The following is a 17,732-nucleotide window of genomic DNA, read 5'->3' as shown; positions in this document are numbered from 1 at the left end:
CACTTTACTAAAACAGAGTATAAGGGACTAATAAAGGACAAAAATTAGAAGAGGCATTTACTTTTGCATTTCGAGAATAGTTTCGAAATGTCGAGAATAATGTCGAGCTTTCAATAGGAGTGCCATCCATACACCATTAAGTCTCTATTCTTGTATAATATTTAAACTTCATTCCCGGAGTACAATTATTCCTTGTCCTCAATATGGTCCGAACACATCTTTATTCTTTATTCTACTCAATTAAATAGGGTTAAGATAGTGGAAAGAAGGGAGAGAAGTTGTTGCCTTTGCAGATCCTATATCTGTGCTATATGATACACGATTTCTTGCCGTAAATGCATATGCATATTTGCTGAATACTTTGATATAGCAGTGCAGTATTCTGCAAAATAATGTTCTCCTTCCAGTCAGTCAGATTCTACCATTTTACGCTGGCCTGATTAGAAAACTGAAGTCTTGCATTATACTACAATTTAGTGCTGTATTAACAGCATATCTACTGTACCTGTTGATAAAACACGAACACACAAATTCCTGATGTAGCTCTCTGGCAGTAGCTCTACAAAACAGTAGCACCGGCACCAGACTCCATTATGTAAATCCTGATTGTGGGCCATGTTTGGCAACCTGATAAAGGTAGCATATAATTTCCTCTGATGGTGGTCAAAGAACTGTGGAAAGGACTCTGGCTCACAGATGATGTTAATTTGATGAAGCGAATGAATCAGAGATTGTTGAACTGCCCCTGAGCTGGTTAAGATGAACTGAGAGGGTGGAGGGTATTCAAAAAGAAACCTTTTAAACTTGAAATCGAATGAACTAACCTCTGAAAAAAAAAACCTGAACCCAAAAGTGTCAAAAAATGGAAGTGGTTATGCAGCCTCTATAACCACTAATAATAAGTTTGGCGTTTAATTGTGTGAAATAAAACCTTATTACATCGCATGCACCAGTTTTAATAGCACTGGTTCGTTCATCCAACACTTGGAGAATTAGCAGATGGTGAGGTGCTAAAAGCCACTCTGAAGTTCTGTGATTTACATTCGCGTAATGCACATTTACACTTAGCAAGGGGAGTTGTTCAGTGCAGAGGTGAGCCCATTAGAGATCATGCAAAACAAGAAGGCCTCTCTCAAGTTTTCTGACTCAAAACTTTCAGTTAATTTACCACTCCTTCCTCACTCCGGGGATCAGGATGATGTCAGTTTTCATACGACACGGTTTCAAGTAATCGCCGAGGCTTATTACACAAGGAGACGTCTCGGTAAATCTTAAAACAAGTGCTAACGAAGATGTCAAGCAAATGCGCATATTTTACAGAATATCTGGAAATGTTGTGCTGTAGACTATAAGTCAAGCGTTGAAGTGAAAGAATCGCTTTAATCTAAAGCAAACTGTGTCTCAAATCTATTTCCAACTTCTTGCTCCGGATAGAGAAACAAAAACTCTGCATAAATCTATTCCATGCTCTCTCTGGCTGCCTTTGCAGTAAACACGCCTCTCTGTGCTCTCTGCGTTGTAGAGCCAGGAGGATGGCAGAGAAGAAGGCTTTTTATGCTGACTTTTCTCCAACAGCTCGGTCTTTGAAAACAATATGTGAAAGCTGGGGAGTCCAGCCAGACAAAGAGTCGCCGTCTGCAGCGAGGGGCGGGAGGATCCCTCCCTTCAAGCAAGTTGATGCTGCAAAAAACTACAAAGTGTCCTGAGGAGAGTTGGATTGAGGACACTCTCTGATGCCTCTATTTCTGGGCGAGATACTACATGTGAAGCAAACTCATGCTATCTCATGAAGCTTTTTTATTTCAATGACAGGGTAGGTGATCTTTTAGGAAATGGAGGGATCATAAAAAGAGAAAATGATTGCTGTTTTAACTGCGGGGCGGAATAGCCTGCGTTCCCCTTCAGCATCATTTTGAGCATTAGAAACTCTAAAATGTAGGGCAGACCTGCTTTACAATTCCACCCTCCCTCCTTTCTGCATCTTTTGGGCTAAAAGGAGGTGTTCAAATACTGCTCATGATTTTATATTCCTATCTCCTCCTCCTCTCCTTATGAAGCAGGGCTAAATGCTTCTTGCAAAACTCAAACACACAAAAGCTGAAACAAAAACCCCTTTTTCTTGCAAAGAGCAGCTTAAGCAGGAATTGCGTTAGTGAATAATTCTTCTAAATCTCTTGTGTGTCACTCCATATAGTTTAAACACACCTACTCAAAGCAGGTTTCTCCAGACAGACAATATCTCAGTCCTGCTCCTCCCCGTTTCGATCTCATTTTCCATTATCTAGCCAGCACCAAAAGGCTCTGGAACAAGACAATAGACATTGTGATGGGTGGTCGAAATCGCAGCATTGGCCCGGCTTCTGTCTCATTTTCAATTAATTTAAATATGCGCTGGCGCCGCATCGCAACCAGAATACACACTGGTTGTGTTTCTGGACGCTTCAGAGTGCTCGTGCCTTTGGGTGGCGTCCCTCTGCCTCTCACAGGACTATGAGCACTGACTGACCCAAATACATAGTTTTGAGAAGCAGTGGCACATTTTCACAGAGAAACTGATTCATGCAACTCATCGCCAAATTAAATGGCTTACTTGTGAAGCTCATCTGGGAAAACACTCGTGTGCTGTGCCTTATTCCACTGGCCGGAAATGATTCAAAATGTTCAAACTGTTTTATTTTCAAGGTGCAGCAAGTGAAATGTTCATATTACTCATAACATATTTCTGGATAGGTCTCTAGACTTTATTAATTACCATCCGTAGCTCCCTGGTAACCTAACCAGCTGGTGATTGTAGTTGCTGAGGATTTCACAAGTCGCTCCCCAGGCTGCACTCCATTTTGGAACAAACTCCCTCTCCTGAATTGACTCCCTCCCTCACTGGAATTACAAACACAAATTTCTGGCTTCCCAAAAAAAATCCCAGAGTTTTTGGAACCAAATCTCTCTGCCCATGGGAATTTCAAAGCACTCCCAATCTCTCTGCCCCCCCCCTCACCCCCAACCCACCACCACCACCTCTACCATCTTGCATCTTCTCTTGCTTAACGATGGGGGCTGGAGCTGCAGTGCGAGCCAGCGAGCACACTTCATTCTTGAGCCAAAAATGCACATGAAAGAGGAATATTTCCAGAGTATTTAGCACGGTGATATATTATCTCCTCGCTGTATTTTTGATGCATTTCTGCCCTAGTTAGCTAGCTTACTTTCCAAGGTGAAAATAGCCCATGACTTCTTTTCTTGTAAAAATATCACGCCAGAGTTTACTTGATATGGATAAGTATCACAGATTACAGGAGCTGTGGATGTCAGACAATTTATCGCGCGAAGTATGTATGCTAATGAAGTTGTTTGGGTTTTATTCATATCAGCGCAGATTATAAAAGACCAGAAAGCACGAGAGCTGAAAGTCTGTTTTACTCTGCAACTCTCCTGGTTATGTCCAGTCATAGATGACCAAATGACAGTATGACTGTGATGCCGTGTTATCTGTCTTTTCTATGAGGTCTTCCTTCCCGCCAATCAAGGATAGCATCAACCTTATTGGACTGTTCCATCAGTTCTAGTCATCTGTGGCATTGCGATGGGCCAACTTTGATCTCATCTGCTCCGTGACATCCGCTTGAAGAAATCCTCTGCGCTGGTAAATGCGTGACCTTACCAGAACTTGAGGTGAGCTTTCATTTTCTTAGCACACATTAATGCGTATACTCTTGTCATCACAGATAGGGCTCAATCTGGGCCCAATCTGGGCCCGTTAGACTGACACCCGTCCTCTGGAACCTCCACTGGCTTCCTGTCCCACAACGTATCCAATACAAAGTCCTTCTGCTCACTCACAAAGCCCTCCACAACCAGGTCCCTTCCTACCTCACCTGCCCCGCCGCCACTCTCCGTCCTGCAGCCTCCTCTGATGCCAACATTCTGCCTCCGCCAGTTAGGACCAAGCACCGAACCTGGGGTGACGGAGCCGCCCCTTCCCTCTGGAAATCTCTTCCCAAACTAATCCGAGACCACGTTCAAATCTGTCCTCAAAACCCACCTTTTCAGAGCTGTTTTTTTAACGTGTGATTCATGTTGTTTTTACTTCTATAAGCTGCTTTTTCTGTGACTAATGTTGCAATTTGTACTTATAATATGTTGTTTTTGCCCGTTTTAACAAGTAGAGCGTCTTTGAGTATCTTGAAAAGCGCTATATATATATATATATCAAATGTATTACTATTTATATTACAAAGCTCTTTCGTTTGTATTTGCTTGTGTTGAGCTGCTGCTACTAATTTTAGCTCCGTCAACACACTCACGCTCACACACACACATGGTTGTGGCTAATTTTAGTGCACTTCTCCCAAACTTGTCACAAAATGTATTTACATCCCCCTGAACCTGCTAAAATCGTCCCGAGACGTAATCCTTAACTTTAGCGTTTTAAAATGCTCCATGGTTTTAAAATCACGAAGAATTCTCTTCCAGGTGAGAATGCCAGGAAACATTGAGAAGTCAAATGTTGGTGTCCTTCCAGTCTTATCAATGTAAACACCTTGACATGACGGGTGTACCACCAGATGGAGGTCAGGGTTTGCCAGCCATCAATTGTCCTTCTTGCTAAACACTGGTGGGTCAGAATCTTCATCACATATCTTCTCCACATACGATTCATCAAATCAAATTTCCTCCTGAGCTGCAGAGTAAACAGCTAAATCTTTTACATTCTTCTACAATCAATCCTATCGCAGCTGTTCTCAGTGGAGAAACCTCACTCAATAAAACTTGATAACCTTGATTGTCTAGATTTCTGTATCTTCTCTCAGTCGCAGTTGATTTACGACTTTGCTAATATAGCTGAGCTCATTACTGCTCTGCATAGATTTTAGAATAGAACAATAGTAAAAGCTATAATGATTATAAAACAAGCCCATCCTCCACAGACTGAGTGATTAATGGGCACTGTCAGTCATCGCGCAACATTAGTGCAGCCATTAACAAGAGCTCTGGAGACAAGATGGCACACACTACTGACGTGTTTCGCTCTCAAATAAGGCGAAACACTGTCAACCACTTATGTATCAGAAACATCTTGTATTCCAGTTGTTTAAATGGTTATTGTGCACACACACACACACACACACACACACACACCAGCGGAGACTACCTGACACATGATAGTTGATCATACTTTTGTAACAATAGCAGCAGGCAAGATAAAGTTTCCCCAGTGGACTCTGCAAACTTTATCTCATCAAGTTGGACCTCTCTGTTCTTGGCAAACACAGAAATAAACACAGGCACACACACACACAACCCTGCCTCATTAAGCTAACTAAGCAGCAGTCCTCGTGAAGAAAAGGTGAGCCGGGGCTTGTGGTTTCTGCCATTTATAAACGACTCCCCCAAATTAGCCAGGTCCCCTGTGAGGAGCGCTGGGAAACATGCCACTGAAAACTCACATGTGGATCAAGAAGCCGCCCAGCTCACTGCTTTGAAAAGAGAGAAACATTTACTGAGCATGAGCAGGCAGCAACACCAACAGAAAACAAACCATAATAGTGCTGCGGGCTAAATTACTTCAGCTTCAAACAACCTTGGCGAAGAAGCAATACACGCGAAACGTTATCTTTCAGTGAAGACTGTGGGCAGTTTAATTAATGCCACGTATGTCTGTGTACACAAGAAACCTCCAGGGAGCATGCAAATATCTTCTACGGGTAATGGCTGCATCACCGTTGCTCCGTATTCAATTAATCAGACTGAGGAAACCACAGAGGCCTGGGCAAACACAAAATTCATCAATGATTTCAAGTCTAATAAGAGTGCAGACAAATCACTGTCCTATCCAGAGCCAACTGCATTCGCTCACAGTGTGTTATTTATCTTCATATTTATGATAACAGTCGATTCTCCTTTCTCAGCTGTATGCAGCATTAAAAATAGATCCATTAATACAGAGAAATGCTGTGAGCAAACCTGTAAACACATTCATTTTATTGCAGAAGCTCCTCTGTTTTATTTTGGTTTTTTTTTTACAATCTATTTTGTTTCTGCTGCTCAATCAGCGGCGTGTTCGAGTCCATCAGAATGTGTTCCATGTATGTCCAGAGACCAGGCAGGTTAACAAAAAGCCTTTTAGGCAGAATGTGCAGCTTAATTAGCTCATGAAAACAGAGCGTCCCACAGTGACACTAACTCCACCGACACCATCAGCTGAGCTTTCACTTTAAATAAAGCACATTTCCAGTGGGACATGTCATCAGTTTAAAAGAAGCACCAACAATACTCAATATAATATTTTAAATTTTGTTGGAATTTTTGTTCAAGGCAGGCAGAAAATTGAAAAGTTCAGATCAATGGTTCCTCTTGCACACTAACGGAGAGAGACATAGAAAGGTTCTCGGGCCGGTGGGAAGCATTATCCTTTGAGCACACATCAAGTTTAGTGTAAAACTGTCACGGAGTCCCTTGAAACGCTTGAGAAAGCCCACAGCAATGAAACAAAGACCTGTGTGAGGTGTTTGGAGTGCTATTTGTGTTTTGTTATTCTCTAAAACCAAAAAAGGCACGTTAGGTCAGGAGGGCAACTACATTGTGCACCGTGAATTCCTCCCCCAGGGTCAGACTGTCGATGCCGAGTTCAACTGTGACGTTCGGAGGGAAAACACTCGGAGCCAACGACCTGAACTTTGGCTCAAAGGCACGACAACGCGTCTGCTCTTTCACCCGCAACAGCACAATCGTCGCTCCCCACCACTCCCACTCGCTGGATTTTTCTCCCTGTGACTTCTTTTTATTCCCCAATAATTTGACACAAAATTTGCTGTGTGCTCTCTGCTCAAGTTTCAGCTCCACGGTGACATTGGCAATGCGCACGGACCAGTGGTCACAAAAACGCCTGCAACTCAGGAGCTGACGTTGATCAAGCGATGTAACTAAGAATACTTACTCACGAAAGTTGTCGATTTGCGCCAAAGGAACAGTACTTTTGATCGCACCTCGTATATTAACCTAACGTGCCGACTCAACAGTTATCTCAACAGATGTCACGCTCAAATCTCACTGCTGATCAGGATTTCCAACCCACCTTCTTACATTTTCACCAGCTCTGCAGCGGACCGGGTTTTGCTGCCAGTCGGTGGGTGAATGGCAGGTTTGTCCTCCAGATAAAAATGACAAAGCATCATTAATACATCACTATTTCACACGGTGTCATATCAGCTACTCACTTGCGAAATTTGCTGGACCTAATGAGCTTACTTACTTGTCTTTGATAATATGAAGTCGTGACTGATTATTGTGTCACTTACAGACCACCATGAGCTTTGTCATTATTGGAGAAGGATCGAACTTAATGCGACTGTCGCAACTGTCAGCAGATTTTATTTTTTTACTAAATACTTAAGCCCGGCCAAAGACAAAGCACCTGCACTCCTCCTACGTGGCTAAAACGACATCCCAAAAAGGTATTTATGATTATTATTTACTCTTTAATAAAAAGCATTCTCTGACTGCTGATCCAAACTGTGAAGGGAATAAACTCTTTCACTGAACTCATAAATAAATCCTCCAATGTATAATGTATTATTAACGTCAAGGAAATTTGTTTCTATTTCTCTTTGTCTGAGAGTATTTGTGTTGGACAGGCCGCAACGGGAAATATTATTTCCATGTGTTTCATCTCCCATGTCCAACGCTGGGTTTCACACTAAAAAGCATTATGAGCCATGAATGATGATCTCTCTCACACTCACACTCACACTCTCACACACACACACACGCACACGCACACGCACATGCACACGCACACACACCTGCTCTCACTCTTAGGGAGGCTCATACAAAAACAAATCTGCGTTCATGAGCAGTGATGATGAGCTCCGTCGCTCGGCGTGTTTTCTGTATGAAGCATCATTTGGACAAATATAAGAACCGCATCGTTATATTTTATCACATCACATGAACTTTGGTTATTTATTGTTCAGGGGACATGTTAAATGGGTTTGCAAATCTGTTTTAGAGTTTGTCTTTCTCTGTGGTGGAGAGGTAAAGTGGACAGGTTTGTTAAGTGTAGGTTTCTGAGTGCTTGAATCTGTATTAAACCGTCTCTCTGTTGATTTCCTGATCGCTGTAATAATGTGGCAATCATTCTCTTCCTCTCGGTTGCGCGGCCCACCCACATGGGACTCTGAGCGAGATCAATCAAATGCAAATACTGTTAGATCCAGGTCTGCTTTGTAGTCATCAATCCTCTGTGGAAACAGTTGACTCTCCTTTATCTCAGATTTGACCTGATGTCATGTTCAAATACGACAAAGTTACCAGCATACATTTCTACGCCTTCCTTGTTACCAGCAGTTAACTATCAGAGCTACAGGGATGCATTGACCTCCTCCGGCAATGGATGTCTGGCCAAGCAGTGAGGGGGAGGGAGGGGAGAGGAGGGGTGGTCTGCTGCCCTCCACCCACACCCCCTTATTTAATTGCCCCATAGGGAGCTGCTTAGCCCATCCGCTTCATGATTCCCCTTTGGTGGTTAGAGTCCTGATGGGGATGTTTAAGGATGGGAAGCCTTAACGCCCCCATTTGTTTTCCTGTAGGTAATCGATGGCCGACTCAGGGTTACAGCTAATGTGATTTATGTGTCCTATTTCCACTGTTATGCTTCATGTACAAATTGTCTTTGGTGATGTAAATTCTCCAATCTTTTCACAACTTGCTGACACTGAATCCCGGCTGCCAAACCCCCGTGATTAATCCATGTTTGTGTCTGGGGCTTTTTTTTTTTTTTTCTTTTCTTTTCTTTTCCCCCTGACTAACAAAACACCTGCAAATCACGACTCGTTGAACGTTGCAACAACTGAAACTTGATTCACTGCTTAGCATTCGTCGAATGACGGCAACCTCAACAAAGATAGAAGTATTTCACCGACATTTGATGTCGAAACGCGGTGATAAGTCTCAAGATAATTCTAATTGGCAGGTATTTCCATTTGGATTTCATGTGGCGTAGCACAGTGAAATTAATCGTGCTCCACTCTTGACTCTTGAGTAAATCATCTGCAGTCTAAACACAAAGTAAATCAAATCAGCCTTTTCATTCAGCGATGCTTGATGCTCTTGTAATTATGCCACCTGCAGCACTTAGGGTGCACATTAATATCTCATCTCGGTGATGCTCGGCGTGAACATTGATGCGATAAACATGGGCTTTGTCAGAAAACTATTGTTTTTGAAGAGAAGGTTGATCAAGTGGGCATACAGTGCTGTCTTTATAATAGACTGATAAGGGCTTTGAAAAAAAGCCTTGTAGACATTTTACTTCTTGTAAATACACTAAGGTAGTTGACGGTAAAGAAAGAAAGAGGGAAACCGTTCGGTTACAAGTTACAAGCAGCGAGCACAAAGGAGGGAGAAGGAACAGGCTACTGATTGATCTTCCACTTGAAATCAGCCAAAAGGCTGTTCTCCAAAGCCACATTTTCTTGCTTCACTGGTGAAGTGTATTTAGTTTTTCCCTCCCACTGCAATGTTTGCAAAACATATTTTATGAGTTACTTAAGTCGAGTTCAACGTGGAGCTCGCAGTGTTAAATTTCTCCCATGATATCTTTTCTGACAAGATCAGAAAACATGTTTCTTAAGCTGCTGCACTCGGTTGTCAAGGGAACATTTCTGAAAATGGAGTGCATTCTGCTCGGAGAAAGCACGCTTAAATATTTGCATAAAGGCAAATACCACATTTAAAAGGCGAAGCGATCCAACTGTACATTTCATTCCTCAAAGCACAACCACTTAAATCCAGGATGAGAGGACCAATCCATGGCTTTTTTAGTTTGAGCCCTCTGATTGTTGGCTGTAGATGCTGATGCTAGATGATGTTATAGACAATGGTGGCTGGAGTATTTTTTTCTCCACTGCTATCTGTTGTGTGTTAGCCTGCCTGGAGCTGAACAGTGATGAATGCAGTGTCCCTGTCCATGAGCCAAGGTCGGCCCCTTTAGTAGGAGGCGGAGCAGACTCTGATGGAGGAAGGAGAGAGGGAGGGTGGACTTTTTGTTGTCTGAAATCTCATAAATCAGACAACACAGCCTCGTGTTAGTATAACAGTATAATTACATTAATCAGGAGGAAGAACTTTGACACCAGCTGACTGTAAAAAAAACAACATAAAAAGGGGCATAAATCAGCTCCATCTAAAAAAAGACAATAACCCTAAGAGACAGTGATGTGATCTCCTCTTTGCTCATGAATTATAAACACAGAGTGACAGCAGGGGAAATGCTGAGCGTGTATAAATAAAGATGTTCAGCAGCTGTGTTTCAAAGTCCGAGCCCAGGTTAGCTGCCCTTTTTAAATGGAGAGGTTAACATAGTTTCGGACTCCATTGTATATCACAAAAGGCATGCAAATGAAGACATACATTATAGATTAGTGGATGAGATGTGGGTGGAATAACAAAACAGATAATAAAGGCACTGTATCAATCTCCTATACTGATTTGAACTATTAAGAGATTGAACGTGCTGTTCCCTCATGGAAAGGACCAGCCGGCCGCTCACTGGCATTTACAATTCACACGTTTAACTGACGCCGCTACCCAGAGAGCCCGGCAGCACTTCAGTGTCCCGCTCAAAAACTCGTGGGCTGTTAATGGGAGTCCTGCCTGTCATGGGGATCGGACCTTTCATTACATCCTCTGAACACCTGGCCACCTTCTCTAACAATCTGTTGAATGAGTTGAAGTAACATTTCAGCTACAGTTGGGAGTGAATTGAAGCCTGCCATGTGTTTAATAAAGACTGTTAAAGTGTATTGAGAAATGTTGCGGAGGGAGCAGCAACTTTTACAGTTTGCAAAGAAGGATATAATTCATCGCTGCGCTAGTCGTGGCTCAATCGTCGTCAATAAATCCAGAGGAAACAGTCAAAGCAGCTGAAAGGCAAACGGCTGCTTCACTTGACTTCATTTCTCAAGATGTAAAGCCTCCAATATGCTTCTGTGATAATGGCATGACAGAAGTCATAAACAGCCACGATGGCAGCTGTCAGCTGATCCACAGCTGGTAACTGCGTCCATTCACCGCCGAAGAAAAATCGCCGTGATTGATTGCAATTATGTTTGGTTGTCATTACGCTGTTGGATGAAAAGTGAAGCCACACTGCATAGAAAACCAATAGTTTTCACTCGTCAATAACTGCAATTCATGAAGTGAGTGGTAAATGGCTTCTTACTGTAGTAATGAAAGTAGTTTGGTTCCTCTGAGGAAGGATTATCCCTAATTGGCCCAGCTGGATAAACAGAGTGGTGTTAGCATACTGCATGGCAAAGCAAACACACCAACCTTTTCCTACCTTTAAACTTATTTTTTTCTGCACTATTATCTCCCAGCCCAGGCATTATTACAGCTCAGAGGATACAAATGTTCCCTTGACATTTAGTCCCACCCTGCACATCTGCTCGCCTCCTTTGTTTTTTTTCTCATCACGTCACTCTGCCTCCTTTTGTGTTATTTTTAATTTTTTCCCCCACATCTGTACCTCCCCATCTCGCCCTTACACCCCTCATCTCTTTTGGTCTCCGGCCTCAGTCTCCTGATTCACTGCTCTGTCGGTAGATCAATAGAAAGGCTCTCTGTCAGGAGGAGCCACTGCACCCCCTCACACCCCCTCCCCCCTCATTCCTCCCCAGACTGCAGACACACACGCAGCCTTGTGGGAAGATGGCTTTCTACATCCCCACGCTGGAGGAGCATCTCCTCTCCACTCTGGATCACTTTTCATCTCTGCACCTCGAACTCGAGGAGAAATAACTGTGCAGCGCCATAATGGGCTTCTCAGAGAAGAAATGAAACCAAGGCTTTCTGTGGGAGCCAAAAAAAAAAAAAAAAGAAACAGCCCAAGAAAATAGGATATCAGCACAAGACACAATCTGAAAAGAAGAGGGGGAAGTGAGAGGGGAGGAAAATAAAAAAAAAATCAGGGTGAGAGAGAGAGAGAGAGAAGTTGTGCATTCAGCTAAGCTGCAAAATGCCCCCCCCCCCCTCTCTCCATCCTACCCCGCCTTTCTCCACCCCCTGGAAAACTGTTCTCTCTCTCTGCCTCTTTTCTCTCTCCGTCTCTCTGCAGCTGTGGTCCGCTGAGCGTCACCTCCACACAGCAAGTGCCTTTACTTGAGCAGAAGAGGGAGAAGGAAGAGGAGCTGCGAGAGAGTGAGAGGGAAGAAAAAAACAAAAATCTCAGGACTGTGTCTGAATGCACCAGAGGAGCACTTCGAGACTTCGCTGAGAGGCGCGCAGAGACAGACGGGCAGAGGCAGGCGGCGGTTGGAGTATCACGGCGTGCTGGTGGTGCTGGCAGGGCATGCTGAGTGGAGACCGGGGAATCCACTGGCGCTGTTGATCCTGGTGTCCCTGGAAAAAAAAAGAAAAAAAAAGAAAAGAAAAAGCTGCTTGAGCAGGAGACGGTGCAGCAGCCAGGATCCCGCCGGGGGGAGGGGAGTGGGGGGGGCAGCATTTTACAGCGACAACGAAGCGTGGAGACAGCTGAAACCTGCACAGGAAAACACACATGAAAACAGCTGAGTGGGGAAGGACAATCAGACACGCGCTACATTTAAAAGACCCACTCCAACCCTTCTTCTTCTTCTTCTTCTTCTTCTTCTGAAACGTACACAGGAAAATAGACAGAACATGTTTCATCTTCTTTTCCATGGATGGTGGATGATGGATGGGAAAACTTCTGGAAAGGAAATTCTCTTTTAAGCAGCACTTACTGCAGAGATTTGTTTTTGTTTTTATAACTTTTTCTTTTTCGGAGTTTGGCCTTTAATCCTTCTAAGCACAACACAAAATAACCTTTATTCTTAGTGGCAGAAATCGAGAGTTGTCTTTAGCCATTAAGATGCCTCCTCCTGATTTAGTCTGAGCGGTAAGTGGATTATGACGGAAACATTTTGGGATTTCTCCTTCACTTAAAAAGAACGAAAGAAAGAGAGAGAGAAGGCCATCCATGACTGGTGGATTTACGTCTGTCAGAGAAGGAGAGGATCCCCGGCATTTTCTCCCCTCTTCTCCTGTGGATTACAGATGGGCTTTGTGATCTCCCAGTGCAGGCTCATGGATGATCGCTCGCTGCCAGTCATTAGGATAAAGTACAAAGAGGGACACAAGTGAGTATTCAGCTGGATTTTTATCTCTGAAGCTTAAGCTTGTGTGAAAACAAGGCTGTCGAGTGTGAATCTGTAACGAGAGCACATGCAGCAGCTTTTTGTAACACAAATTGTAACTCACTGATGAAATTGTTGTATTCACTGACTGATTATTAGGGTAGGCACATCCTGTGATTTATTATAATTTTTTTAGACAAGTGAACCTCTATGTTTACAGACCATTTACCAATGAACATCATTTACTAAATGAGGGGTACTGTCTACCTGGCAGGTGGCTGGGGCACAAGAAGAGATTGATTGAAGTGATCTGTGTGAGTCATATTAAAGCATCCTGGATTGTGGCCAAAACAGAAGCAATGGAGGGGAACACCGCTGTCTAGCAGCACTATCTGCTCTGCCTCCTCACTGGACAAACTGAGGACCCTCTGCACTCCCTCTTCAACAACACTCCTCCTCCTCCTCCTCCTCCTCCTCTTCCTCTCGCTCAGGCAAGGATGGTACCCCCACCCCCCACCAACAAGCCCCACGTGTGCCTGTCCACCATTCTGATCATGAGCAGCATGGCGCTGATTGATGCCTACCTGGTGGAGCAGAACCACGGACCCCGCAAGATTGGCATCTGCATCATGGTGATGGTGGGAGACATCTGCTTTCTGATCGTCCTGCGGTACGTGGCAGTGTGGGTGGGCGCCGAGGTGCGCACGGCCAAGCGAGGCTACGCCATGATCCTTTGGTTCCTTTACATCTTCGTGCTGGAGATCAAGGTCTACTTTGTGTATCAAAACTACAAAGCGGACAGGAAGAGCTTGGACGCGCTGGCCAGGAAAGCGCTGACGTTGCTGCTGTCCATTTGCATACCGGTGCTGTTCGTGGTGCTGGTGGCGATCGACCACATGGAGTACGTCCGCGCCTTCAAGAAGCGCGAGGAGATCCGTAACCGTCTCTTCTGGGTGGTAGTGGACCTGCTGGACATTCTTGACATCCAAGCCAACCTGTGGGAGCCTCAGAAGAAAGGGCTCCCTCTGTGGGCGGAGGGCTTGATGTTCTTCTACTGCTACATCCTGCTGCTCGTGCTGCCCTGCGTGTCCTTGAGCGAGATCAGCATGCAGGGCATCAACATCGTGCCCCACAAGATGCTCCTGTACCCCATCCTCAGCCTGGTGACCATCAACATCATCACGCTCTTCATCCGCGGGGGTAACATGATACTGTACAGGGACGCCAGGGTGTCTGGGATCCTGATAGGAAAGAACATCCTGGCCATCATCCTAAAGACCTGCAGCTTTGTGCAGTACAGGAGACAGTTACAGAACGCTCCTCCTGCTTTCGGGGTCGAGCTCCAGAAAAACTCAGTGGCTCACGCTCGCCCTGCCCCCACCCCACCTCAAGTGGTCATGCAGGACCAGACGCCTCTTCCAGAGGTGACGACGTGTGAACACACATGACAGAGCGGCGGGTTGAACCCTGACAAAGTTGATACGACCCTCAGAACGTCGTGCGGCGCAGCACTCCACACTTCTACGGGCACGTGAACGCTCATGTGGACATACAGGAGATCACTGCTGCTTAATGGCACACAGAACACTGCAGACGCTCAGCGAGGGCAGAGCGGCGCTGTTTCCAAAGCCGTCATGGTGCAAAACACAGTATTACTTGTAACTTTGTTAAAACATTTCCCCCTTCGTGAATCCAGTTACCTGTGTATTTTTTCTAATTGTACAAACAAAAAAATGCAACTACTGCAAGATTAGAGGAATATATTTTTGAATTGTGTGTTTCATTCTAATCTTAAGGGTTCTGTGTGCTGTGGTGTGTATTTCTGTTGCTCGAATGTTCTTTGTAGTCGAGGGCTTTAACACGTCAGAGGGAGCAACCAATGAGAGAATTGAAGAAATGAGGGTAGAAAATAACAGTTAAAGCTTTCTTCTGAAAGAAGTGTGTTTTTATATGTGATTCTTTGATAAAGTATTGTGTACAAGATAAAGGCTTTCCCGCTCTCTCTCTCTTTGTGGCTGTAGGGTTTTTTTTTTTCCTTGAAATTGGTTTAAAGTTATTGGTCTAATTGAGTATATTTCACTTTTTAATTAAAATTCAGAAAACGTCCTTTAATTAACCCAGGATACAAATGAAAAGAGACAATGATTTTTTTCTCTCTCTCTTGCTCTGGTCCAATCCACAATTAGAGGGTTCTTAATTGCTGAAGTGGTGCCTTCGTAACGCCGTTCATCTCGAGTGTGATCGTTATGTGTCAGGCTGCTTATTTTGAGCGAGGAGGGGAAGATTCGCTGCAATGTTATGAGTAGTTTGATCACTGCAAAGGTTGATTTTGGCGCTGTAGCCACAGGATAAAACACAGCCAAGGGGTAACACTGCAGATGGATAAATGATTCCCAAATAATAAAAACCTGTTTAATATCCTCCTCAGGCACACAGTGACTATCTGTGCTTAGTGGCAGCAGTCAGTGCACTAAGCACTGTCATTTTACTCCTTGCACAAAAGGACAAAATGGATACTTTGGTCCAGTGATGTGAATCCACACAACAGCCAAGAAAAAAAATCATGTCGTCTAATATGATAAATCTCTTTCTGTCTCAAGTGTTTTTTTTCTCCCCTGTCCCTCAACACCAGCTGAGTCAGAGCAGGATTTCTTTTTCTACATTTCAGTGACACATTTTTTGTATTTTCCTACAAATGCTCAATATAAATGTCAAAAGCAGCCACTAGAAATGAAGTATGTTTGCTTCAAAGAGAGATTTTTATTGGGCCTTTGCTCACGCAGTCAGAGATGTGAAATTTAACAATGAGGTCCAGCGGTAAAATATTATGCAGTGCAAAAAAAAGAGTAAATACAACACTGGCACAAGAGCTAAATTTTACATTCGGTTCCTGCAGTTGTGCTCAGATTGCTTTCTTTTGCATAATCTTTCTCTCACCACTGACTGTGTGCATAATCTAAAGCACACTGTTTGTTAAAGCTCAGAGTGCAGCAGCAGGTCTAACGTTTTCATCTGCGCAAGGCTCAGTCACAGGAAGGTGGCAGCGTTCGGCGGCACAAACCGGGCTATCACTTTAAGACTGCTGCAGCCAGCATTATGTGGCTGTGTTGTTGGCTTGTAAACTTACAACATCAGCAATTTAGACACTATAATATGTTATTGGATTGGATTGTTCTTTACAGAACTGTAGCAGTGAAATGAAAACAGTCGTCCTTAAAGCTATGGTGTATTAAATAATGGGGAAAAGTTAGCTGAAATTGGCAGCCTTACAGATTTGCTTGAATGGGTAGCAATGAAAGAAGTGACATAACAACTTATTGTTAAAATGTTTGCAAACAATACCATTAAATGTCTTACAAAAAAATGGCATTGAAATCAGTATAAAGTGTTGATAACCTTCCTGCTGATCTCATCTGTGCCTCTGACTTCATATCTTCAAACACAGTGTGTATACGACTAACAGAGGAAGTTAATTGTCTGAAGACTCAAATAAATCCCACAAGTCCATTCTCTCTTTAATTAATGAAATGACTTCTCTACTTTAAAAAGCAGAGACTACAAACAGTGGGTGCCATTGATTGTATTTGCTGAAGTTTCTGATAAAAATTTAAAATGTAAATGAGAAAATGTCCTCTGCTATTCCCATTCATCCAGCAGCAGGTTTATTTTAGCCAATTATCACAAAGCCTGTAATAAACCCATTAGTCCAATAGAGGGAACTTTGTCAGTGTCACGTTCTACCTCTTCTAAGTGTGAAAAGTACACACACGTTTGACCAGGGTTGAAGAGGGAGGTCATGTGACGAAGAGCAAAGGGTGATAACGTTCAAAAAGGGAGGATATAGGAGGTGGTTGGATGAAACAAATGCAGAATTATCCACTGGACAACCAGTATTTAAGTCCGTGAGAAAGCAAAAGCCTGTGTGTTTTTTTTGTATCATTGAGTCATAAGTAGGTTACGTACATAATGTAATGTATTTAACTTTAACTTTAATTTAACATGTTAAGTAACTCACTTGACGTATGTAATGCTATTTACGTAAAATGCCTCATTTGAACCCAATCTATGATATTTTCCTAAACCTAACCCCGTCATGTTTGGTACCTAAACGTTACTTTTAATGCCTCCACACTGGTGTAACGTTATTTGTTGAAGTACTGGCGCATACACACAAAATCATAATCTAAAAGCCTTGTAAAGAAATGAAGGGTTTCTGTCTACTGAAACGTTAAAGAGCTTTTAATTTGAAACAGATACAGGAAGTGTTGAGTTTGTATTAAGGCGTAATGCATCCCCTTTAACATGGCAAACGGTAGCAGATCAAAACGAGGCTCTGGGTTGATGTCAAGAATCAATTCAATTTAAATGTTAACATCATAACTTTGACCATTCTATTTGTTGTTATTGACTTTTCTGCATGACACACATTTAAAGGATGATAGGATCCTCAAAAACTTTAAAAATGTAAATTCATTTAAACTGGATCAAGAGACCTGTGAACATGTTATTTCCTTGTGACACTGACATGGTATCGTCTCGTGGACTAAAGGGTGTATAACTGTACACCATCTTGTGTTATTT

At 43.3% G+C, this 17,732-nt stretch overlaps 1 protein-coding gene across 1 annotated transcript; it reads left to right on the top strand.

Annotated features, from left to right (window-relative positions):
* Positions 1–12,113: 12,113 nt before the first annotated feature.
* On the top strand, positions 12,114–16,475 carry LOC138195553 (transmembrane protein 121). Its single transcript, XM_069145070.1, has 2 exons — positions 12,114–13,154; positions 13,426–16,475. The coding sequence occupies exon 2, from the start codon at positions 13,649–13,651 to the stop codon at positions 14,597–14,599; it is 951 nt and encodes a 316-aa protein (XP_069001171.1). The 5' UTR covers positions 12,114–13,154; positions 13,426–13,648; the 3' UTR covers positions 14,600–16,475.
* The last annotated feature ends 1,257 nt before the right edge of the window (positions 16,476–17,732 follow it).

This window comes from Embiotoca jacksoni, unplaced genomic scaffold (assembly GCF_022577435.1).
Source record: "Embiotoca jacksoni isolate LCO1_2020_lvr unplaced genomic scaffold, fEmbJac1.0.p SCAF_12, whole genome shotgun sequence".
Classification (NCBI taxonomy): domain Eukaryota; kingdom Metazoa; phylum Chordata; class Actinopteri; family Embiotocidae; genus Embiotoca; species Embiotoca jacksoni.
The sequence above is the reverse complement of the archived record's forward strand: the minus strand, read 5'-3'. Positions and strand labels throughout refer to the sequence as shown.